At 40.1% G+C, this 26,623-nt stretch overlaps 1 protein-coding gene across 3 annotated transcripts in view; it reads right to left on the bottom strand.

Annotated features, from left to right (window-relative positions):
• Positions 1-7,113: 7,113 nt before the first annotated feature.
• The window catches only part of LOC131936563 (BTB/POZ domain-containing protein KCTD12), a 79,356-nt gene continuing 59,846 nt past the window's right edge, over positions 7,114-26,623 (bottom strand). For 2 of the 3 annotated variants that reach the window (XM_059293602.1, XM_059293604.1), the window contains 2 exons: positions 12,487-12,710; positions 7,114-9,686 (listed from right to left, as the gene is read on the bottom strand). In XM_059293602.1, the coding sequence (XP_059149585.1) occupies positions 8,981-9,686; positions 12,487-12,695 (915 nt within the window). In that variant the 5' untranslated portion in view covers positions 12,696-12,710 and the 3' untranslated portion in view covers positions 7,114-8,980. The remainder of the gene's footprint in view (positions 9,687-12,486; positions 12,711-26,623) is intronic. The other variant, XM_059293603.1, reaches the window with a different exon arrangement.

Below are 26,623 nucleotides of genomic sequence, written 5' to 3'. Positions count from 1 at the left end.
TTGGGAAATAAAATCTCATTAAGTGGACACTTGGGAAATAAAATCTCATTAAGTGGACACTTGGGAAATAATATCTCATTATTAAGTGGACACTAGGGAAATAAGATCTCATTAAGTGGACACTAGGGAAATATGATCTCATTAAGTGGACACTAGAGAAATAAGATATTATTATTAAGTGGACACAAGAGAAATAAGATATTATTATTAAGTGGACACTTGTGCAATGAGTGGACAAGACTCTTACAGCCAAGTAATGTCTTGACCGGCGAGTGTTTTAGGCTGACTGTAGAGATCTTAAACTGTACCAGCTATCGCCTTTAGGCGGGATGATCAGAAATATCTTAAACTTTGATTTCGTAATTTAGATAAGTCCGAATTTTGACCAGTAGGTGACCTTATTTAGACTAGTTATGTCCTAAACTGGACTAGTAGATGTCCTACTCGTATACTGTAATGTCCATTATTGACCAGTCGATGTCGTAATCTAGACCCATAAATACGGTCGTCATAGCAACGAAGCCTCTGACCTTGAAATAACACCACCGCCAGTTCGCCTGGTTGTAAAGTCTTGCCACAATGTCTTTCAAGAAATCGCTAATTCTAGTCGCCGTCCGCCATAACCCAATTAACGTCGCTTGATTTATTAACGGAAGCGACGTCACAAAACGGTCGAGTTTTTCTGAGAGCGACGCTCGGACCCCGGATACGGTCGCTCGGTGTCTCGTTAGCTTTTTGCCTGGTTTTGATGACGTGTCTGACACGCGAACGATCTCAGGACGCTCTTAACACCAACTGCCCAGGTCTGAATAGGTGAGGAATTCCCCCGGACAACAAACCTGCATTAATCTGCCTTCGACTGGGCAAAAAATGATTTCCCCTCGCGAAAATTTCTTACTTCTCTGCACTCATCGTTCGGGGTAGGCATGACCTAGATTTTATGGACGGCTAATCTTTGACAGGCTTTGAAATAAAACTAGAATGCGATAAATGCATTAGATCGCGGGTTGTTATATCCAAATACTCAACGATTGGACGCGGGGTTTCTTTCAGGTTTTGATGAGACCAATGTTTGCTTTTGTTTGGGCCTTCACATCAGACGATAGGATGGCGCCAACGTCTTTCTTCTCCGTTTTTTTTCCCGCGGGTTTTCATAGAGAATTTATTCCTACGGAAAGAATGAATACATTTTATTATGCAGATAGAGATTTGGACAAATGATGATAGAATCTCCGGGGAAAAAACTTGTAGGCTGTAAAGTTTGAAGACATTTATTTTATCTTAAGGAATTTTCAATCTCGTTGCCCCGTTGTATTCGCCGAAAAAAAATTGTTAAACAAAAACATAAATTTGCTTTTAAAATAAGTGCTTTTTTTGGCTAACGCTTTAAATGGTTTTCAATTTCTGTTTTAGAAAATTAAAAGAAATGGAAGTATTCTAGCAGTATGGCGTTTACAATTTGTTTACGTTTTTAAAGCTAATTTCGATTTTACGAGTAAAAGTTAAACAACAAAAAATGACTATGCAGTTTGAGAATTTATGATCTCACCTTTGCTGGTGAAGTATAACACAGAAACACTAGGGTTTATTTGATTTATCTAAAGAGAATAAATTTGTACAAACTACCTGTGTGATTGTTGCTGGATGCACATTTAAAAAAATTAATATTAAAAGAGGTTATGTCGAGTACAGGAAGATTAAAAGCTTGATGAATATATTTGGGTGGATCTTGCGTCAAATGAAATAAAAAAATAAAATTGTAAATTTTCATCTTTAATCTGAGTGGATCGTAAACCTAAGTGGGTTATATATATATATATATATATATATATATATATATATATATATATATATATATATATATATATATATATATATATATATATTGGGTCACATATCTTAGCGTTTCTTATATCTAAATCTATCCTATATTTCAGTAGGTCTAAGTTTTACTGATTCAGATATCTCTGCCTGTATAACTTGATGGGTCCGTTATTGTGTTCAATGCTGAACCTTTTTTATCAAACCTGATGCAGTTATTTTCAGGTAAGTGCCCAAATGTTTTCCCCTTTTTACAAAACTTTACGTCTGGGCATAACCTGGACGATGCGTATGGCCACTGAAACCGTTTATTTGAGCTGAGTGGTGTGTATCGTAAAGCCCTTACACAGAAAAAAAATATCACGAAAGACAACTCCAGCAGAGGTCAAAAGGGAGATTATTGCGTGCGAGGTTTTTTGTTTCCCCTGGCTGCATGTTATTATTACTCCAGCAAGATCTAAAAACCCGAATGCTTGTGTCTTCAGTGATGGGCCATAGCCAGTGCACCCGGCAACCCCCAGATTAGTTCAGATGATGGATAAGGATGGAAGGATCGCGGGCGATAATCCCTTGGCCGCATCCATTGTGCTATTATCGCCCTTAGACAAAGCTCACACAGACGTTAAGTAAACATCCAATGTTATCTTTTGCCCGTTAGCGGAAATACCCGTTAGTAAATAAACCCCTCACAACTGCTCGTCTAGTGAACAGCAAAATGCTTGGATTAGTGAGGTGGCCACACCTTGGATTAGTGAGGTGGCCGCTCTTTGGATTAGCGAGGCGGCCACACTTTAGATTAGTGAGGTGGCCGCAGTTTGCATTAGTGAGGTGGCCACACTTTGGATTAGTGAGGTGGTCCACTTTGGATTAGTGAGGTGGCCACACTTTGGATTAGTGAGGTGGCCGCACTTTGGATTAGTGAGGTGACCGCACTTTGGAATAGTGAGGTGGCCGCACTTTTGATTAGTGAGGTGACTGCACTGCGGGTTAGTTTTAGGGCTTGATAAGGTTTGTAGATATTTTTTACTACAGACGACCCGGACGGCGTGGTTGAGTAGGCGAGAATATAATAGCTACTCCGATGGTCGAAGTTCGGTTCCCAACCGGCAGTCCTGAATGTGCCCGTGAGTACTTGACGGATACTTGAGTCATGATGGGACAAAGTCAAGGTGTTTGTACATACCATATGCACCCAGCAAACTCTACTTCGAATGCAAGATTGTAACTTATATTACAACTTTTATATAAGAATGTGGTATCGGGGTTATTTAATGTATGACAGTTTTATCATACTATCGATGTAATTTAGATTCAAGAACTTTGTATCGATGTAATTTAGATTCAAGAACTTTGTCCAGCTAGTAGCCTGGTTGTTATATGTCTTGGCCTGACCCAGAATTTCCACACTCGGAAGTGTTAATTCCACCACCGAAACTCAGTTTGAGCTCTAAAAATCGTAGTAAAATTAAGCAAAAAATACATATAAATCAACAATCGTTCTGTAAACTCCTGTAAGTTAGTCTAGTGTTTCCTAAAGATAACGGGACGTCAGATAACAATGACGTGGTGACGTCTGAACGGACGTCTTTTCCTGTGTACAGGAACAAAAGTCACTGGACGTTCATCATGACTTTAATACAGTCACACGTCCTTCGTTGATATCACCCTTACGTGTTGAATTGACGTCAGAAATCACTGTTCCCTCTGACACATCCATCCACATTATTATTATTATTTGCCCATTCTCCTTAAATGACGTCAATATAATTAAAACTTCATTAATTCTTACCTAGAAGGTCAGGAAAATAAAAAAAAAGGGGGGGGGGGGGGGTCTACAGCTTGTATTAACCAAATCCAGATTTAATACACTGGTTACTGTTAGGCAGTACGTCATTCTTCCACACCTGCGTGAACCGTATCATAAAAACATGAACACACCTATCAGTTGTCTACTGCTTGAGGTGTTTTGTAAACCGTCTGGTGTTCCGATAGCTATGATTAACATCAAACTCTAACCCAGAGGCGAAGCAAGGGGGGTGGGGGGCTGGGGGTACTGACCGCAACCGGGTGACACCATTTAGGGGGGATGGGGTGACACCAAGGCAAAAAATAGCAAAATATATAGAGAAAAACTTGAGGGGGGGGGGTGCAAATCGAAAGTTTGAGGGGGGGGGGGGGTGCAAATCGAAAACTTGAGGGGGGGGGGTGCAAATCAAAAGTTTGAGGGGGGTGCAAATCGAACGAAAACTTGAAAGTTTGTCCCCGGGAAGGGTAGCTACGCCTCTGGGGGGTGACACCATTAAGTGCCATACCCGACCTCGCTACGCCACTGCCCTAACCCTAATTTGTTGGTCCCGTGGATACGATAATCTAATCTTAATCCTTAATTGTATTTGATGTGAATTATACGTCGAATTCTCGTCTCAGTAAGTCAAGTATAACTCCAGACTGTAGAATGGCCAAATGACACAAACTTAACCAAAACATAACTCCATGAAATGTTTATTATCGTACATCAATGAGTGTATTATACAAACTTAAGGGCGCAACATCACCAAGAAATTAAATTTTAAACATGCATAAGCATTACATTTTGTAAAACATCGTCAAATTATACATTTAAAACTGAATAAAATACTTCTGTATCACATTTATCTATACTACATGTGTTCAAACAAAAAAATAATAATTAACGTTTCTCATTTGAAACAAGAAACAGCGTAACGAATTCGAATCAAATGATCAATAATTTGATAGGCATATTGGATATAATTTGTTTAACATATTTTTTCTGAACTTATTCATAAATGTATCGATATTTAAAAACTTTAATAAAACACCGTGCATTTCATTTATAACCAGATGTCATTTGAAGAACTGATTAGGAAGTTGCAACAGAGCTAGTTTTATCTCGACAGGAAGTGGCCAGGATTGATTGCGTGCGTTTCCCCGGTTGCCGGATGGTACACCCGGCTTATTGGGGCCCATGTAACGTCCATGTTGACTCTTCAAGCGCAGACGTTAATTACTTCCCCTTGGAGGGTACCCGACCAATACCGCACAAACACCGGCCACGACGGCGTCAATACCGCGCCGCGGTTTCAATGGTCAAGACTGACCAGCAGTGTACACAGGGCATAGAGACGCGGGTATCACGTGACGAGTAATCTCTAGATAATTAGTAGGATCGTATGCTGCTGGCGTACACACAGAAGCTTGTAGCAAATCAACATCCACCTCATTTACCAAGCTGTGTGGGTCTTGGAATAGTTCTCAAAGCACTTTCACAATATATATATATATATATATATATATATATATATATATATATATATATATATATATATATATATATATATATATATATATATATATAAATATATAACAAGAACCAATTTATTCGCATTTCTAGTAATTAACACAATCATTTGAAGCGAGTTCATATCTTCATTCACTAACATCTGGCGTAAAGAGCGACGACTTTTGAAGCGCACAATCCCTTAGTCTTGACATATCAACCAATCGCGTTGGACATGAATACATCACGTGATGCAAGCTGTAAGCCGACTAGCCACAGCATGGCCTTGCTCAAACCGACCTAGTGAAGTCAGACTGACCTGGGATGACATCTGACGTGTGTGACGCAACACATCTGACATACGATGTCTGGCATGGGAAATGACATCACACTGGAATCTGATGTGACATATGACATATGACGTTGATGACAGGCCCTTATCTCATATATTAATGTTGTAGTGCGAGACTGACAACACTCATCTTTTGTTTAGTCGCTCGTCTGTTGTGCCTGTATGTGCTGACTGTATGTGTGGCCTGTATGTGTCGACTGTACATCCTGACTCTGTACGTCCTATATGTGGTGACTCTGGATATGTTGACCTTCTATGGCATGTATGTGCTCCATATCTACCACACGCCAAGGTAACCTGTCAAGGTACACTACATTTTTGCCCTGCTCTCCAAATTTACTTTCAGAGGCAGTACCTATATGACGTCACAGACTGATGTGCAGCGAGGTGGTTGGATGGGTGGACTGTGAAGGGGGGGGGGGGGGAGGGGTGAGTGTGACTTACATTTTGAATTTTTAAGGTCCTTATTTACGTTAAGCTACGTTATATGAGGTGGAGGTGTAGCGGCTGGGAATTTAGCTCAGAAGTTCGCTTACGACCTTTGAAACATATGGCTACAGAGGGGTCAAGTGGGGCTAAATTGGCTAAAATTAAGCAACACGATATGTAGAGAACTAACGATCCTTATTGGGTTTAGTAAACAAAGTTTGTTTTATTTCAGACGACTATTTAAAATTGAGTTTCCAAGTACAAGTATTTAAAAAATTCATTCTTTTATGAAAAAATATTTTTCATTCAAAACGAGGCAGGCTAGATTGGTTAACTATGAATAAATTATTGGGATCTGTTGATGACGACATTAATTACATTAATTACTAAACAAAAAGGCCATAAATTAGATTTGAGATTGAGTTGGTAATTTGGTTTGTTTCAGAGCTAAGACTACTTTAATTTTGTATAGAAAAGAATTTAGCGTCGGTTGTGTGATAGATTACCACTTTACAGTACACAATTCCGATACTCTACAACAGGGCACTAATTTACAGTACACAATTCCGATACTCTACAACAGGGCACTAATTTACAGTACACAATTCCGATACTCTACAACAGGGCACTAATTTACAGTACACAATTCCGATACTCTACAACAGGGCACTAATTTACAGTACACAATTCCGATACTCTACAACAGGGCACTACTTTACAGTACAAAATTCCGATACTCTACAATTTAGTGACCCATCGCATAGTTACATTGTACTAACTTTAAATTAACATAGATGTTGTACCGATGTGTGGGACGAAAATGTTATACTGAAGTGTTACATATGTTACTATTACAAGCGCCACATTTGTTACAATGTACATAATACGAGTACTCAGCAGCCATGCGCATTTAATGGTTCAACATATGTTAGTTAAACACGTTAGTGAGAAAATGTTTTTGTTATTTGAATACTTCATCAGTGCAATGTAATGTTTCGCTGTTTCTTAATCTTTATTCAAATAGACGGCCTCTGACAGTCAGAAAAATGGACGGCCGTTGACCGTCACAAAAATGGACGGCCGTTGACCGTCCAAAACTGGACGGTCGTTGACCGTCAGAAGAAATGGACGGCCGTTGACCGTCGAAAAATGGACGGTCGTTGACCATCAGAAGAAATGGACGGCCGTGACCGTCAGAAAAATGGACGGCCGTTGACCGTCAAAAAATGGACGGCCGTTGACCGTCACAAAAATGGACGGCCATTAACCGTCAGAAATACCGATGACCACTGACCGGTACAAATGGACGGCCAATGACCACTGACGACAGACAGACAGACAGAAACAACGAACATAAAGAAACATATTCCGTGTCGTTAACTACATACGTGTGACGTCAACTATAACTAAACAGCTGAAATGATAACCAAAAAGATATACACTGAAGTTCAACCATGCGTGACAAAACACTGTTTGCAGTACTGGGCCAACATTATTGTCTATCAAACCTCATGTCAGTACGGCATGTTCATGCGATTTGTTCATTAGACATATTCAAAATGATGATACATGTTTATGTACATCTCATAGGATTTGTTCATTCGACATATTTAATATGACCATACATATTTATGCAATATGCTCATACGATTTGTTCATTCGACATCTTAATTCGACATTTTCCTGTGATGCGTTCATTCCGATATGTTCATATATTGTCATATGTTATGCCCATACATGTTCAGACGGCATCCTCATACAATTTTCTCACTCGGCACGTTTATGTAACATAATATGTAAATATTCATTCAATATATTCATATAACATATTCATACAATATGTTCATATTACATTTTCATGTCAAAATCATATGTGTTGTGAGTATAATATATTTTATAACATGATCATACAGTACGTTCATGTTTATACGATATATTCATACAATCAATGGTGCATAAATGAAAGATAACCCAAGTAATGGTCACAAAACGTTTTCTTAGTATCCTATTTTTATTTTATTTACCCCAACAGCCGATTATGCTATCTGCCCTAACATCCCATCTGCCCTAACGTCCCATCTGCCCTAACGTCCCATCTGCCCTAACATCCCATCTGCCCTAACATCCCATCTGCCCTAACGTCCCATCTGCCCTAACGTCCCATCTGCCCTAACGTCCCATCTGCCCTAACATCCCATCTGCCCTAACGTCCCATCTGCCCTAACATCCCATCTGCCCTAACATCCCATCTGCCCTAACATCCCATCTTCCCTAACATCCCATCTGCCCTAACGTCCCATCTGCCCTAACGTCCCATCTGCCCTAGCTGAAAAGTCTTACCAGCCTGGACACAGAGAACACGTATTTCATTAGGTGGACAGGATTTGCTTAGAGTGGGTGTGTATGTGGGGAGGGGGGAGCTATAGTTGGATAGGTTTTCTTTTTTTAACTTAAGGGGAAGCAACTCTTTTACAACTATTGACTAAATACTACGTTAAAGTTAAAGACAAAATAACAAAGTAGACAGTGGTCAAGATTTTAAACCTTGGACATCAGGTAATCGATATACAGGTGCTTTATATATGCACAACTAGTTGTACCTGTTTTCTCTAATACTGGGCTCAATTTTCTAAATTCTTTAATGAGCGGCTCTATACAATATATTTGTCTATAAAAAGCTACAATATACATCATTAAAAAAAATACACTACGCAGGCCTAGAAATTTTTATAAAGGTGATTTTGTAAAATCTATTTGCCGGATCAAATGGCTTCAAGTAATGAAGTAAATTTTTTATTTTGTGAAGTTTATGATGCGAGAAAAAATTAGGGTAATGGATGCAAAGGTGTCCTGGGGAACTAGTGCACATTTGAAATGTTTACATTGTGAATTGTTTCATTGTTTGTTTCAAAATAAAATAAAAACATTAAAAAAATCAGCTTGAATGGCTCTGCAGCACAAGTTTCCAGCCCAACATGCAAACGGTGCAGATTCGATCTTGACGCACGCGATAAAGAAGGTATCAATACCGTAAATTTAAGGCTTGCACCCACCGATTCTTGAAATCCCCCAACAGTCCATCAGCGCCGCTCGAAAATAAACTCGTTATAATGTTGCCATTTGGCCTCTTCCGTGTCCAGACCGGGCTTGACCTCCCCGGCGCTGTTGGTGCCTGACCCACAGCTGCCCACCAGCGTGAACCCCTCCTCCTGCAGCATGTCAAAGGCCTGCTCCAGGAAGGAATGCTTCAGGAAGAAGCGGCTGGTGTAACGGTCGAACTCCCCGCGGTCCGGGTCTCGGCTTTCGTTGAGCGTGTCCTTGAACACCTCCCGGCACAGCGAGACCTTCCCGCAGACGATGATACGGCTCAACTTCCGGAACTTGACGTCTGCTAGCCCGTCCCGCCCGAAGGCGAACGTGCCCCGGTAGCCGACGGTGATGAACCCGTTGCTGCGTTCGTTGATGGGGGACGGGGAGGAGTTGGCGTTGTTGACCATGTTGTCCCCCGTGGGTGACGCGGAGTCGTTGGTGGCGGGGGGTGACGCCGGGGGTCTCTGGGGGTAGGTGCTCTGTGGGGACAGGTGCTGGTTGACGGGGGCGGGGTCTTTGATCTGTCCCAGGGCGGGCAGGGGCGTCACGTGATGTGCCTTGATTGACGGGTAGGCGTTGACGATCTTGACCAGGTTGGGAAGCTGGAAGTGCTCGGCCTCCTGCCTGAGACGTTCCTTCTCGTGGAAGTTCTCAGGTAACACAAGCTTCAGGTTGCGGAGATAGTCGAGGACATACCTGGGGAGATACAGGTCATTTGCAAGTTAATGACTGGTTTTACAAGCGAAACGTATGTTTTCTTATTAATAACTATACATTGACGAATCTAAAAGAGATAACACCATCAAATAATTTTTGTTTGATAACTATCTTAGAAATTGCGTCATGATAATGTTCGTTTGAATGCTTAAACACACACAATTAAAATAAAACTACTTACAGTTAAAAACAGAACAAAAAAATTGACATTTGGACAACATGATTTCACCAAGATTTTATTGTCTAACTTCAAAACAACATTTCCATTTCTGCATCAACATCATGAAACAGCACTTATAAACTCGCGATTAATCTAAGACACGTTTAACACTAGAGTATAAAATTGTAAATACATACAACAGTGCAACAACTGATCCAACTCTTAAGTTGCGACAGCTGTTGATGTATTACAACGGTCGAAATGATAAACAAACGCCTACTCCCTTGAAATAACTTCACTGATATTTATTTTTTTTAACTCAGAAGTGTACATTTAGAAAAAAAATGTATTTTAGCTAATGTTACAACAATGTTTTACCTACCATACGCTATCTACAGCTTTGAATCTTTACCAATCTCATTAAACTAATCTTATTGTTGACTAAGGCACATTTATTTATATAGACATTAGCCAGACGCTGATATTTTATCGATCAAAAATAAGCTTTGACCTTGACCTAGATGGGACTTATAAAAAAATCTCCAGTTCAAGATGGTGAGTAAGGAGAGCTGAGATAACGGTGGGGGGGGGGGGGGGGGAGTTACTCAATTGGATGTACTTATCGTGTGGGTTGATTAGAAATTTAATTACCTGGGCGAAATTAAGGCGCGCATCAAACATGCATGACGAGGAACTACGTGCTAGAAAAATGATCAATTAGGGCGTATAAAAATACCAACGGCTAATGAAAGAGTTAATTAGTTTGGCGTAAAAACAGCATTTTAAATTATAAGCGGGTGTAAAATTATAATGCGTTATCTAAAAAAAAATGGACGTTTTTAGTTTTAATTGGTAAGCCTATTTTAAGCTTTCAATTATTTTTAATTCCCTAAATTTATTTTAGGTTTTCAATTATCTCAGATATTGGTGATTACAAAATACATTTAGCTGCGAATGATCGACACGATAAGAACGAACGTGATAATGAAATGTGAGGTTTACACCCAACCCAGATTGTTTCACTAAACTCACGATTAAGGGGATGTAATCCACACATAATGAGTATCATCAGTTGTCTAACATTGTCTCACAAGTAAAACGTGTATTTTATGCAATTTTTTTCCTATAAAATATTCGACAAAATTTTAATCTAATTAATTATGTTTTGTTGCAGTATATATTTAATATATTTTATTACTTGATATTTAAACTAATATTTTCATCGGAGACCAATTGATTTTGTAAACAGTGAGTTGAGATGAGATTTCTTGCCCTAGCTAGACTATGGTTGAGACAAATTATTCGTCGACCAAAATACAAAACTGTTAAATGAATCCTCATGATATTCAACTAATAAACCACCAATTAACACCATGGTATTACTAGCATAAACCACTGAACTTTTATCTACCTTAACAAATGAGTTTTGATATTTACCACCTGAAACTTTGAGCCGGAGAACTAAACTATGACCACACAATTTCCCACTTCATCCACTAGACGTGACACCCACCTCTACCACTGGACCGTGACAATATCCCACCTCTACCACTGGACCATGACACCCACCTCTACCACTGGACCGTGACAATATCCCACCTCTACCACTGGACCGTGACACCCACCTCTACCACTGGACCGTGACAATATCCCACCTCTACCACTGGACCGTGACACCCACCTCTACCACTGGACCGTGACACCCACTGGACCGTGACACCCACCTCTACCACTAGACCGTGACACCCACCTCTACCACTAGACCGTGACACCCACCTCTACCACTAGACCGTGACACCCACCTCTACTACTAGACCGTGACACCCACCTCTACTACTGGACCGTGACAACCACCTCTACTACTAGACCGTGACACCCACCTCTACCACTGGACCGTGACACCCACTGGACCGTGACACCCACCTCTACCACTAGACCGTGACACCCACCTCTACTACTGGACCGTGACACCCACCTCTACTACTGGACCGTGACACCCACCTCTACCACTAGAAGGTGACACCCACTAGACCGTGACACCCACTGGACCGTGACACCCACCTCTACCACTAGACCGTGACACCCACCTCTACCACTAGACCGTGACACCCACCTCTACCACTAGACCGTGACACCCACTGGACCGTGACACCCACCTCTACCACTAGACCGTGACACCCACCTCTACCACTAGAAGGTGACACCCACTAGACCGTGACACCCACTGGACCGTGACACCCACCTCTACCACTGGACCGTGACACCCACCTCTACTACTGGACCGTGACACCCACCTCTACTACTAGACCGTGACACCCACCTCTACTACTGGACCGTGACACCCACCTCTACCACTAGAAGGTGACACCCACTAGACCGTGACACCCACTGGACCGTGACACCCACCTCTACCACTGGACCGTGACACCCACCTCTACTACTGGACCGTGACACCCACCTCTACCACTAGAAGGTGACACCCACTAGACCGTGACACCCACTGGACCGTGACACCCACCTCTACTACTAGACCGTGACACCCACCTCTACTACTGGACCGTGACACCCACCTCTACCACTAGACCGTGACACCCACTGGACCGTGACACCTGGACTCACCTGAAGAGCACACCGTCCCTGTCAATGAAGTACTTGCCCTTAGCGTCCCTGAGTGCCTTGCTCTTGTTGGCGTCAGAGAACAACCTGGCCAGGTAACTGTCCTGCTCCTTCCGCAGCGTCTCCAGACTAGTACTGTAGAACACGCCGCCCACGTTCAACTCTACGATGCCGTCCGTCATGATGTTTGTCGTCGACACTTTATCGGACATCTCCCGGACAACCTGCTGGGTACCAGATAAAACCTGAGTCACGCAATTTTGTATAATTGTATTGGATCTGTACAAGTTAGGTAATTCATCATAATGAAGGTCTGGTGATTATATGAATGTTGGAAGTACCGCCTGACTTAAATGTTTAAGCTATAGGACATACGAAATTTAAAATGTAAACCAACTTTTTATGTAACTTTAAAACGTCATTGAATCTACATGCTTGCCCAGTAAAAAATGATACATGAACTTTGACCTCTCTGGCCAAAACTTTAGCTACATCACCGACACTCTTTATACAGGTTTTCAAATCAACGATCACCAAACTAAACTTTCCAGCCACACAAGATACCATCCATCTCTCACACACTGTGTGGAAACACACGAAAATATCCCTCGCTATTTTAATTCACATAGCAAAGCTGTTAAGAATATTTAAATACAAGAATATAAAAAACATTACATAAACGCAACAAAATGGTTGAAAATATTTTTAACAATTTTGTTTCAATTTATTTTTTTTATACACAAAAGGAAAATAATTTTTTGTGTATTGACAATTTTTAAGCTATTTTGCCGCGTTGTATAGAAATAATTTTGTGTTTATTTTTTTCTGTCTAAAAGCCTCTGCCGTGTTTAGTTAAACACCGCTACTGGAGACGCCAACAGCGTCGATTCTCTATTAATTGTGTTTGTTTTTCGACGTTGTCTTTGATTGTTTCTTGCTTTTTGTGTTAGTGTTTTTTTTCCCTTTTCAATTTCTTTAATGAAAATTTAATTTTTTTAAAAGAAGGTTTTATCTTTCGTTTATTTCTAGATTTATCATTATTTTTCTTCCATTAATGAGTTTATTTTGAGTAATGTCATTACGTTTTGTTTGAAAGAATTGAAATAGACAGTAGCCTGGTTTTAGATCGATATCAAGATGTAACAGACGTCAAGACTTGGATAAGGATGGAATATAAGCTACGTGGCCCGGGTTAAACAGGAAGATTAAATGTTGATTTGGAGAAGATCAGCGAACAAAAAATGAAATTGTAGACGAGAGTATGATACAACACGAGATTAAAAAGGTATCTAGTTACGCAGCAAGCCATTTGTTATATGTTGCAGAGGAAGAGAAAAACGTTACCGGTTTATAAATCAATGAAAACGGAATTATAAAATCAACACTATCTTAATGGGATCTTGGAAGGTAACCCAGATAGTGATTCCCCTCTTGGTCGTTACCTCCCCCCACCCAACCCACCCGTAACTGAACCCTCATAGTATTTACCCCCCCCCCCCCCCCTCGCATATTATATGCAACAAAAAATAAATTTGCAAGCATACATAAATAAACAAGTTGATAAAAAGTCTAGTGACAATTTAAGCGCAATTTCCTTATGTTATCCATAACAATTTTTAATTTTTTGTGACCGAACTAAAGGATATTTTTTAGCGCTAAAAAAAAAAAGACAACTATATTAACCTATATCAACGGAAATAGTTTTATTTTAACGAGTAGGCCTACACGATGCTCAGTTTAAAAAAGTAGTAAATATCATCCTAGGCCTACACGATGCTCAGTTTAAATGTTCTTAATTAATTTTTTGTGACCGAACGTAAAGATATTTTTAAAAAACTTTTTTCGGCAATATTGTTCTAAATTATGGCAGGAATCGATTGGTAAATGTTTCATGTCGCTAAGTGGTCTGGTTGCCGAGATATGGACCAAAAACTGTTTTTTTTTGAGGTTTTTTGGCTTTTCCGGGAAATCCAGGAAGGAATTCCGGAAATTTTTTTGGCCCACAACCATCATCGGAACTTGCTTAACATATTTGCTTTTGGAACTAGTCCTCGAGTTTGCTTCGTTGAGGAGGAGATACGACTTAAAGCTGGGGACACACATCCATCCAGAAAAGACGAGTTAATAATCGCAATTGTCCGTATGGAAATTGCGCTAAAAATGAACAAAACAATGTATAGTTCAACAAAATATAAAAATTGAAAAAAATGTGAATACGTTTTAGCCTAGTTGGAAGCTTAAAGTGATTTGTGCCGATGGCTTATATTTCTAACCGTAGCATATAGATCTAGATGCTGTACTTCTACACCAGACCGTAACCAGGCATTCAGTTATGCCAGACCAGGATGTGACTAGAGAAAATGTCTCTACATGGCTCCAGGTCCACTAGGAACACGAAGCGACAAAAACACATAATGACAAAAACACAAAGCGATAAAACATAGAGGAACTATAACATAGAGCGACAAAAAACAATTGCGACAAAAGCATAACCAGAAAAACAGAGAGCGACAAAAATACAGCGACACAAACACAGCCAATAACACATAGAGAAAAAAAAAAAACAACCACAAAAACACATAGCGACAAAAATACTGAGCGACAAAAACACAGCGACACAAACTCATAGCTACAAAACCACTTAGCGAGGAAACAAAATCACTTGGATGATTTCCTCTGACAATCATGACAGATAATTGTGTACTTAAAAAAACAAAACAAAACAAAACAAAAACAAAACAAAAACAAAAGGAGATGAAAAACAAGCGCCATAGAAACGGCACAACGGCACCAAAATAAGGGTGTAAGAAATTTGACTTCATTCGACGTTGGTTAAACTCACTAATTCACTGATGGTTAAACCCATTCATTAACTACTTGTTAAACTCACTCATTCACTGATGGTTAAACCCATTCATTAACCACTTGTTAAACTCACTAATTCACTGATGGTTAAACCCATTCATTAACTACTTGTTGAACTCACTCATTCACTGATGGTTAAACCCATTCATTAACCACTTGTTAAACTCACTCATTCACTGATGGTTAAACCCATTCATTAACCACTTGTTAAACCCACTCATTCACTGATGGTTAAACCCATTCATTAACCACTTGTTAAACTCACTCATTCACTGATGGTTAAACCCATTCATTAACCACTTGTTAAACCCACTCATTTACTGATGGTTAAACCCATTCATTAACCACTTGTTAAACCCACTCATTCACTGATGGTTAAACCCATTCATTAACTACTTGTTAAACCCACTCATTCACTAATGGTTAAACCCATTCATTAACCACTTGTTAAACCCACTCATTCACTGATGGTTAAACCCATTCATTAACTACTTGTTAAACCCACTCATTCACCACTGGTTAAACCCACTGATTCACACGTGCCTTTAAACATTACAATATGTGCTTCAAAACAAACAGACCGCGCATTCTAAACAAGCCACACAAACAGCTGCAACATATCCACAATGTAAGATGTTTCACCTAATTTGAGAACAACATACACGCCTTCAAACACCAGTACACCTATAAAATCCACGCCTTCAAAACACCAGTACACCTATAACATCCACGCCTTCAAATACCAGTACACCAGTACACATATAACATACACGCCTTTAAAACACCAGAACACATATAACATCCACGCCTTCAAAACACCAGTACACCAGTACAACTATAAAATCCACGCCTTCAAAACACCAGTACACATATAACATCCACGCCTTCAAAACACCAGTATACCTATAAAATCCACGCCTTCAAACACCAGTACACCAGTACACCTATAACATCCACGCCTTCAAACACCAGTACACCAGTACACCTATAACATCCACGCCTTCAAACACCAGTACACCAGTACACCTATAACATCCATGTCTTCACACCAGTACACCAACATTACAGTACACCTATAACATACACGCATTCAAACACCAGTACACATATAACATACACGCATTCAAACACCAGTACACATATAACATCCACACATTCAAACACCAGTACACATATAACATCCACGCCTTCAAACATCAGTACACCTATAACATCCACGCCTTCAAACATCAGTACACCTATAACATCCACGCCTTCAAACACCAGTATACCTATAACATCCACGCCTTCAAACATCGGTACACCTATAACATCCACGCCTTCAAACACCAGTATACCTATAACATCCACGCCTTCAAACACCAGTACACCAGTACACTTATAACATCCTCGCCTTCAAACACCAGTATACCTATAACATCCACGCCTTCAAACACCAGTACACCTATAACATCCACGACTTCAAACACCAGTATACCTATAACATCCACGCCTTCAAACACCAGTACACCTATAACATCCACGCCTTCAAACACCAGTACACCAGTACACTTATAACATCCTCGCCTTCAAACACCAGTACACCTATAACATCCTCGCCTTCAAACACCAGTACACCTTTAACATCCACGCCTTCAAACACCAGTACACCATTACACCTATAACATCCTCGCCTTCAAACACCAGTACACCTATAACATCCACGCCTTCAAAACACCAGTACACCTATAACATCCACGCCTTCAAACACCAGTACACCTATAACATCGACGCCTTCAAACACCAGTACACAAGTACACCTATAACATCCACGCCTTCAAACACCAGTACACCAACATTACAGTACACCTATAACATCCACGCCTTCAAACACCAGTACACCTATAACATCCACGCCTTCAAAACACCAGTACACCTATAACATCCACGCCTTCAAAACACCAGTACACCTATAACATCCACGCCTTCAAACACCAGTACACAAGTACACCTATAAAATCCACGCCTTCAAACACCAGTACACCAACATTACAGTACACCTATAACATCCACGCCTTCAAACACCAGTACACCTATAACATCCACGCCTTCAAAACACCAGTACACCTATAACATCCACGCCTTCAAAACACCAGTACACCTATAACATCCACGCCTTCAAACACCAGTACACAAGTACACCTATAAAATCCACGCCTTCAAACACCAGTACACCTATAACATCCACGCCTTCAAAACACCAGTACACCTATAACATCCACGCCTTCAAAACACCACTACACCTATAACATCCACGCCTTCAAACACCAGTACACAAGTACACCTATAACATCCACGCCTTCAAAACACCACTACACCTATAACATCCACGCCTTCAAACACCAGTACACCTATAACATCCACGCCTTCAAACACCAGCACGCCAATAGTACAGTCCTATGTACGTGCTAGGTTTTCACTTTAGACAACAAATATAGTTTACTTCTAGTGGTGGGTAGGGAATGGCAGCGATAACAATCCCCCGAGGGGGGGGGGTCTGGATAGGGTAGTAATGTCCTATTCCAGTTCTTTGGAAGGTGATAATATACATAGGGAGGGGCTAGACCTAAGGTAATGTTAGCGTGGAATGATTAGAATAATTGACCGGGTGGGGGTGGGGGGTAATGTTTACAGCATCCATTAATATTTCTAGCTATCGGAATGGAAATTAAATCTAAGATATTGAATTAAGTGTTCATGAACAACAAATATAAGAGTCATCCTTACGTTAGCACTATATGCAGCTTGTAAGAGTTATTTTTAGTACTAAGCGTAAGTAATTAATACATTGTTGATTGTTTATGCTGCATTGATCAAGACCCGAATTCGCAGTCAGTTGAAAAAAAAAGTCCGCATAACTATGCATGCGGTAAGATCAATACCACTGGAATCGATTATTCATTCTGGCTCTAACAAAAACATGCACGCGTGAAACACGATACCGCTAGAGGCCAGGGTATCGTGTGGTAGACAAGTGAACTCGAGTTTATTGTTTGTTAATGGTCGTTAGCGTTTACACGGCAGTCCATGAGAGGGCAGCAGGGGGGCATTATATGAGCAGTGGGGCATCGTGGGGGCAGTGGGGCATCGTGTGGCAGTGGGGCATCATGGGTGCAGGGTAGCATCACAGTATATTGTGGGAACGTGCATCATGGGGGGGGGGGGGGCGAATGTATCATAGGATACTGCAATAGTTGGACATGTCCAACATAAAAAAAAACCCTCAGCTTTGTTTGACCAACATTATGTGAAAACCTCGCAATATGCCGTCTAACAAAAGATAACCAGCGACGTGTAGCAGTACAGCATCATACGATCTTGGTCCAACATGGGACCCGTGTTGGATTAATGTTGTCTAATATAACATGATGGTGGCACAGAAAACAGACTAACATCATCAATTAAATCTATTCACCATCAGTAATAAATACATCCACCATCATTTGTAACATTACACCCCCTCCCATTCAGGCGTCCATTGTTAAATTACCTAAAATGTAGAAAGCAGAAGGGAAATGTTAAAGGAAGTAGCTAACACAAGCAGTTTAAAACATGCTGAATGTAAAACACCGTAAGATTAACTACATATCTACCTACAGCGTATGTGAGTTAGCAGTATGCAACTGATGCTTTTTGAGAATATATGTTTCTCTATTCTTTTATCAGCCAAAAAAATATCCTTATGGTAAGTTGAACTGGTGATGTAACATGCGCTGAAGAATTGTGGATGTAGTTTGACTGGTAAGTTGAACTCGTGATCATCCTCCACACATTTTCCCACGCCAGTTAAACTACACCCACAATTCTTCAACACATTTTACATCGACATCCTTGTCCTTAAGTAATCCATACTAGTCTTTTGACAAGTCTTTTATTAACAGACAACCCGAACACATTTTAAATTTTTTTTCTCTTGACAACACCCTCCCTCCGATCTCGTTTTATCAATCTCAATCATTTATATTCTGTCCAGAAAACAACTCCCACCCCACCCCGACACTACTACCATGATCATACCCACCCTACCACGCCACTATCACCACGGTCCTACACACCCCACCCCCACCCTACCACCATGATTCTCCCTACCAACACGCCCTACCACAATGATCCAACCTACCCCACCCCGCCACTAACACCACGGTCCTACCCACCCCACCCCATGATCCTACCCACACCACTCCACCACTACAACCATGATCCTACCCACTCCACCCCAGCCTACCACCATGATCCTACCCACCCCACCCTACCACTATTATCCCACCCACCCCACCCTACCACTATTATCCCACCCCACCCACCATGATCCACCTAATGTGCTTACCTCAGCGTCCCGTCCCCGGGCAATGAGTAATCTCGTGATTTATAAATCTGTTTTCATGTTCTACATGTCGTTTTTTTTTTCCTCGCTGGTTCCACTAAATTTCCCCAGTCCTGGACGAATTTACAGTCAAGGTCATATGTAAATAGCTACGAGTTTATAGTCAAGGTCATATGTAAATATATGCGAGGTTAAAGTCAAGGTCATATGTAAATATATGCGAGCTTACAGTCAAGGTCATATGTAAATATATGCAAATTTAAATTAAAACGTGCGTGTTTGGAAAGGCCAAGAGTTAGAAGTATCCACGCAACACGCTAATCTTGCGCTACAGATGTAACATTGTTGCAATATTGTATTCGGTATGTCAATGCGTCAAGCGTCATTTCTAGGTGTGTTTATTGACAGTGATCAACATCATCAACATTATGTCTAGGTTTGTTTATTGACACAGGTCAACATTACAAACATCATGTCTAGGCTTGTGAATTGACAAAAGGCAATATCCTAAAAAATCTATGTATGATTGTGTATTATAAGTGACAATGTAAAAACATCAAACTTTGTGTGTGTCTGTGTGTGTGTGTGTGGGTGTGTTTATATGAGAGTGAGAGAGAGTGTGATTTTAAATCGTGATTGACAAGTATGCACACATCAAGTAAAGTGACAAGCGACAAGACAGCTTTCTCTGATTTATCAACATGATTAGGATTAGGCCTTTAGATTTAACACCAGACGATGTCCATGGATAAAACTGTCAAGTTGTTTTCGTCAACTTGACAACTGTAAATCAGAGCAGACGATGGTTGTCTGGTGGCCGCACACAACGTTAACCACACACCCAGAGTGCAGTGTTTCTTCCAGACTTTTTTCTCCGGGGGGGGGGGGGCACTTGAAATTTTCGAGGGGGCGGTAAACTTTCTTCGGGGGGGGGGGGGGCGGACACTGTTAAAAGTATATATTTTCTATATAAATTATATAAATTTCATTTCGTTCGGGGGGGCGGTAAAATTTTTTCGGGGGGGCTAAGCCCCGAAGAGATGCCTGGAAGAAACTCTGCCAGAGTGTCAGGAATTTTCAAATGGTTATGTGTATGTGCGTGTGTGTGTGGGGGGGGGGGGGGGATACTTTTTTGGTAATTTATCATTTTAGGTGCGAAAAAGCTGCAGAGGCTAGTAATGTGCGAAAAATGTTGCCTCATTGTTAAGGCTTTAATAGAAGTATATTGTGATATATTTATGTCAAATATTATAGATAAATAAATAATAAACCAAACTCAATGGCTAAATATATCAATATAGGCCAGAAATTAACTTTAAACAGCAGTGTTTGCTAGCAAGATTTGCTATATAAACAGCTGCCATCTTTAAGTTAGAGGGGTTTCCTTTGAATCTCTAACTATAATTTTGCCAAAAACAAATTAAACAAGATGGCTGTTTAAGCAAATGAGCTTGGTTGCATCTGATGAAAACATTATAATTACTACATCTCTAAAAAAATAATCTCATAACATAATCCCTTTTAATATAGAGTGTTTATTTTCGAAAAAGAATGAACGCACTCGGGTAAACTTTCGAGAAATAAAATAGTCGGAAGATCTACAACAAATAGGCGTATTGATTTTATTTAAATTTGTACGCGTGCCTTGAAAATAAAAAATCTACCTCCCCACCCCCCTTGTGAACATTTTAAACTACTTGAGGGTTAGATAAATCTTTCTCTATTTCAGGTTTGTCTCATTACTTGATCAGTTGAGGCGCTAAGCAAACACAATGTTTTCTTAGACACCCCGGCTGAAAAACTTGCGTTCTAAACGCCATCAATTGAGTCCCTGTGTTTTGTTAGCGCGTGTTTACACACACGTCGTGCGCTAGGGTACACTTCGTGCGAGATGTTTTCATTCGGCCGTCTCCAATGGTTACCAGAGCTGTCAAAGTTTGTGTACAAACATGTCGGACATGTGTACAGAAGGCGCCTCCATTCAATGCCGGATTCTTTGTACAGAAAAAAATAGGAGTTTTTTTCAAAGCAACATGTTTATGGTACTGAAGTAAGATGTCCTGAGCTAATCCGGATTACTTTAGCTAAGATAAGTGTGAGCTAAGAGACCCTGAGCTAAGACAGATGACTTAAGACAGCCAGCGCTAAGAAAAAAATTAAACCCAGGACAACACAAAAACCCTCAAATATTTAAAATCTTAATTAAGATCGATTTACATTAATCGGCCTCTTTAGTGTCTGACTTTACAAAGTAGATGTGGGCCTACTGCCTGTTTTACTTGGAATACCCCAAAACGGTGAAAAATGTTGAGGGCATGTGTACCAAAAAAATACACATCTATAGATATGCACAACTTAAAGGTATGTATAACTATTGAACAACTGCACACCTTAAAGGATTTTATACCTATTTAACAACTGCACAATGCACACTTTAAGGTATGTACACTTACTTAACAACCGCACACTGCAAAGGTGTAGTATATCTTCTAATTAAATGCACACCTTCAGGTTTTCCAACTACACGCACGTAAAATATCTCTTTAATTTATAGCAAAAGCTAATGCTATTTCTGATCAAAGAAGTTGTTGTATATAAACATCTAAAAGATATTAGAAAATTAAGTGGGTAAACTTCATTCTTTTTAAAAATATGTCCACATGTAAAGGTGTAAAACCAACATCATTATCTGGCTCACGAGATTACATTTCACATTTGATAGCAGGCTTATAAAAAACACCAGAGGAAATTAGCATCAACACCAGGTGGAGTGGGCAATTATTTAGTCTAGGTCCACTCCATTTTTTAGGCTTTCGAGTTGAAAGAATGCAAATGATAATAGAATTTCAAAATAACAAGGTAAAACTTTGCCTAGGTAAATCTTTGGCTGGCATCTTGAGTTGAGAATTTTATTAACAGATGTCTGCATATTGTACATCAGGTGGTGTGAAAAAAAATGCGAACATGCCGAAATGAGGAGAAAAATTGGAGAAGACCCTATTGGTAAAGAAACACAAAGAAATAGGGATGGATTGGACACACCTTGTGTAAACCAAGCAACAACATCTCTTGACTGGCACTAGATCTGAATCAGCAAGAAAAATGAAGCCAACCAATCATGGACAAGATCAGTTGTCAGTGAAACAGAAGCAGCCGGAATGTCGTGGGCCCAACTTGGAGGAATAGTCCAGAACCGAGTACGATGGAGAGATGTGGTTGTGTCCCTATGCTCCACAAGTGGTCCGCAGGAAAGATGATGACGATGATGAAGATGATGAGGGTAAAACGCGAACTTTTTGTGGCGAACGTTAAGACAAAACTGTCTTTTTAAGTTGTATATATATATATATATATATATATATATATATATATATATATATATATATATATATATATATATATATATATATATATATATATATATATATATATATATATATATATATATATATATATATATATTTAAAATAAATCGTGTGCTTGTTTTAAAGTAGCTTATTTTATAAACATTCTGAGCTCCCAAATGTGCAAGCAGATATTGCTTTAGCATAGACCTAGAAACATTTATATTTCCAAAAAGCCTTAAAGGGAAATAACAAATACATTTTTAAAATACTTATTTCGCACAAAACAAATAACGAATTAATTGGCTGAAATTAACTTTCTTTGTCACTGAAATTTTAGCTTTTTTCTTTTAAAAATATCAAAACATGATCTCATTTTAAAGAAAAACATTTGCTGTTTAAAAAGTATTTGTATTTAAATGAGATCAAAGTAAACATAGACTTTGTTGTTGTCGCAACAATATAGGTCTAATTGACGCCAACGAGAATAGTCTCGAAATAGGCTTAAATGCCAATTAAATGTTTAAAAAATCATGTACAATGTTATTAAAATAGAAATATTTGCAAATTCAGCGAAGCTTTAGTTGACTAGTTAATGGCGTAAGTGATGGGGGTGGAAGGGCGTGACAAGCCCGGCGGCGGCGTTTGCTCAATTTTCCAAATAAATACATAGAATGTTGTTATCGAAACAGTGAACGCGTGAAGATGTTTCGTCTTCAGAGATCATTATGTGTCGCGATGTTATTTGTTTTTTCTGTGCATCGTGTAATATTTGCATATTCGACACATTTATTATCACTTTATTAAATTCAGGATTAAATAAATGATTTCTAATTATCTAAACATTTGATTGACGTTGTTGTCAATTAATTTAAATATTGTGATGCTGAAAAGTTGCAAATTAAGACGAAAAATAACTCGACAAAAAAACAGTCGTTTAACTAAGTAAAAAAAAAAGTTCATTATTTTCTCAGGATGTTTGCCATTCGGATAAATTTCAAGAAACACTTTTATCATGTTACCTAACCTCGTTTTGAAACCGGCGTCTATCAGGAGAGATAAAGGCAGACGATAAAGGGAAATAAGCGCACCGTGGGCCGCACATTAGAACACGATAAACAGGTGCAAGGATGTGGAACATCAGTGCAGCAAGTTTGTATCATCAACTCTCGTGACATTTGATGTTACATAACTTGGGCTTTTAATCAAAATATTTACTTGAGCTATGCATCCTTGATTGTAACACTTAGACAAGATGTTAACATGTTTAGCTTAGCTGCTAAAATCACCCTTGAATTAAAAAAAATAATATCAAAAACCAAATTGAAACGAGCGATTTTTCACGCCACACAACACAACTGTATTCGTTGCACCATCATCACTGCCATCATCATTACTACCACATCTTCTACACCAACACCACAGCACATACCGTAGCACACAACATCAACAACAGTGATCGAGACAATCTCACCATCAATATTATCCTCACTAAAAGAACACAACTTTAGCAGTATATACACGTCAATTTTATCTTAATCACAAACAGATGTGGCATTAAAAAGTACCATCTTGATCAGTACCATCATCACGTACCATCATCACGTACCATCATCGCGTACCATCTTGATCAGTACCATCATCACGTACCATCATCGCGTACCATCTTGATCAGTACCATCATCACGTACCATCATCACGTACCATCATCACGTAACATCATCACTTACCATCATCACGTACCATCATCACGTACCATCATCACGTACCATCATCACGTACCATCTTTATCAGTAGCATCATCACGTACCATCATCACGTACCATCATCACGTACCATCATCAAGTACCATCATCCCGTACCATCTTTATCAGTACCATCATCACATACCATCATCACGTACCATCATTACGTACCATCATCACGTACCATCATCACGTACCAACTCACGTACCATCATCACGTACCATTACATACCGTCATCACCTACCATCATCACATACCATAATCACGTACCATCATCAAGTACCATCATCCCCCACCATCATCAAGTACCGTCATCACGTACCATCATCACGTACTATCATCACCTACCATCTTCACGTACCATCCCACATGAGTAGCACCACTACCACATTCTTTTCTAACTAAAACACCACGCTAATAACACACGTTACCAATTACCTCCGCCCAATTACCTCAGCTCAATTACCTCAGCTCAATTACCTCATTACCGAAGGCAAATTTCTCACCTCGCGTGTTCGTGTATTTTTACCCCTTGCCCCACGCTTTCAAACAATGCCAGTAAATCTTCCAGTTAGCCAAAACTTTAGCCACCCCACCCAAAAACTTAGCCACCCCAGTCAAAACTTTAGCCACCCCAGCCGAAAACGTAGTCACCCCTATAAAATAGCCAACCCATCCCTATAACTTAGCCACATCCATCCATAAACATAGCCACCCCACCCCTACGACTTTGCCAGCCGAACCCAAAAACTTAGCCACCCACCTACACAATAGCCAACCCACTCCTACAACTTAGCCACCCAAAAACTTAGCCACCCCCTACAAATTAGCCAACCCATCACTACAACTTAGCCACCCCCACCCTACAAGATAGCCCCCCCCCCAACCAACAACTTAGCCATCTCCACTTCTACAAGATAGCCACCTCCACCTCTAAAACTAAGCCCCCCCCCCCCCCCCCCCACCGCCACCAGCCAAGCCCACCAGCACGAGCAGCCCTACCCCTGCTAGTCAGCCATCCCCACCCACCCGAACTAACCGACCTCACACCTCTCAGTCACCCAGCCCCCACCCCTCACAGGAAGACAATCTCCACCCCTGCTCCGCCACCTCCCCACAAATCTGTCATCCCCACACGCCGAGCCGCTACTTGAACTGACCAATGAAATTACTTCCCCTAATCTGCTAATCTGAAATCTCGAAATTTCTAAAAAAAAAAAAAAAACGAACCCACTAATCTCGGCTTTGGCTCAAGGGAGACAAATTGATGACGACAAAGTTCAATAACTAGTTTACTTTTTCCAACGATCGATCCTTACCAAGATGAACTTTAATTAAGATAAGTGTGAAGTAATCGATAACCTCACCGATGGCCACTGTCGGCTGAGGGGTGGGGTCGGACGGGTGGGGGGGAGATTTACTGATACAATGGTGTCAGTCCAGGTCTTAGTGCCACCATTTACTAATGACGGCCATTAGTCTCTGTCGAGTAGATTGTCTGGTTTATTGGGATGTTTTTTTTCTAAAAATTTGGAGTTTGTTTGTACATTGTGGTTCTTGTACAAACGCTGCAATAAAGTATAGTTTCTTCTCAATGTTTGTCGTCCGCCCGTACTGCTGTTCACAATAGGATCAGGGTTATGATTTAGTCAGGAAATTGGGTAAGAATTAGGCTTATATTCTTGACCAGGGTTTGGAAATGGTAGCTTAATTAGCAAAAATAAGACTTGAAAATGTTTTGAAGTTATGATTATCGCATAGTAAAGTATCCTTTTATATGCCGAGGTCATAGAAACAAGTACACTCTACTTGTCCCATGAAC

The sequence above is a fragment of the Physella acuta genome, unplaced genomic scaffold (genome assembly GCF_028476545.2).
Source record: "Physella acuta isolate Inbredline_101_S28 unplaced genomic scaffold, ASM2847654v3 ptg000180l, whole genome shotgun sequence".
Taxonomy (NCBI): Eukaryota; Metazoa; Mollusca; class Gastropoda; family Physidae; genus Physella; species Physella acuta.
Note: the sequence above shows the minus strand (reverse complement) of the source record. Positions and strands in the feature narration are given on the sequence as shown.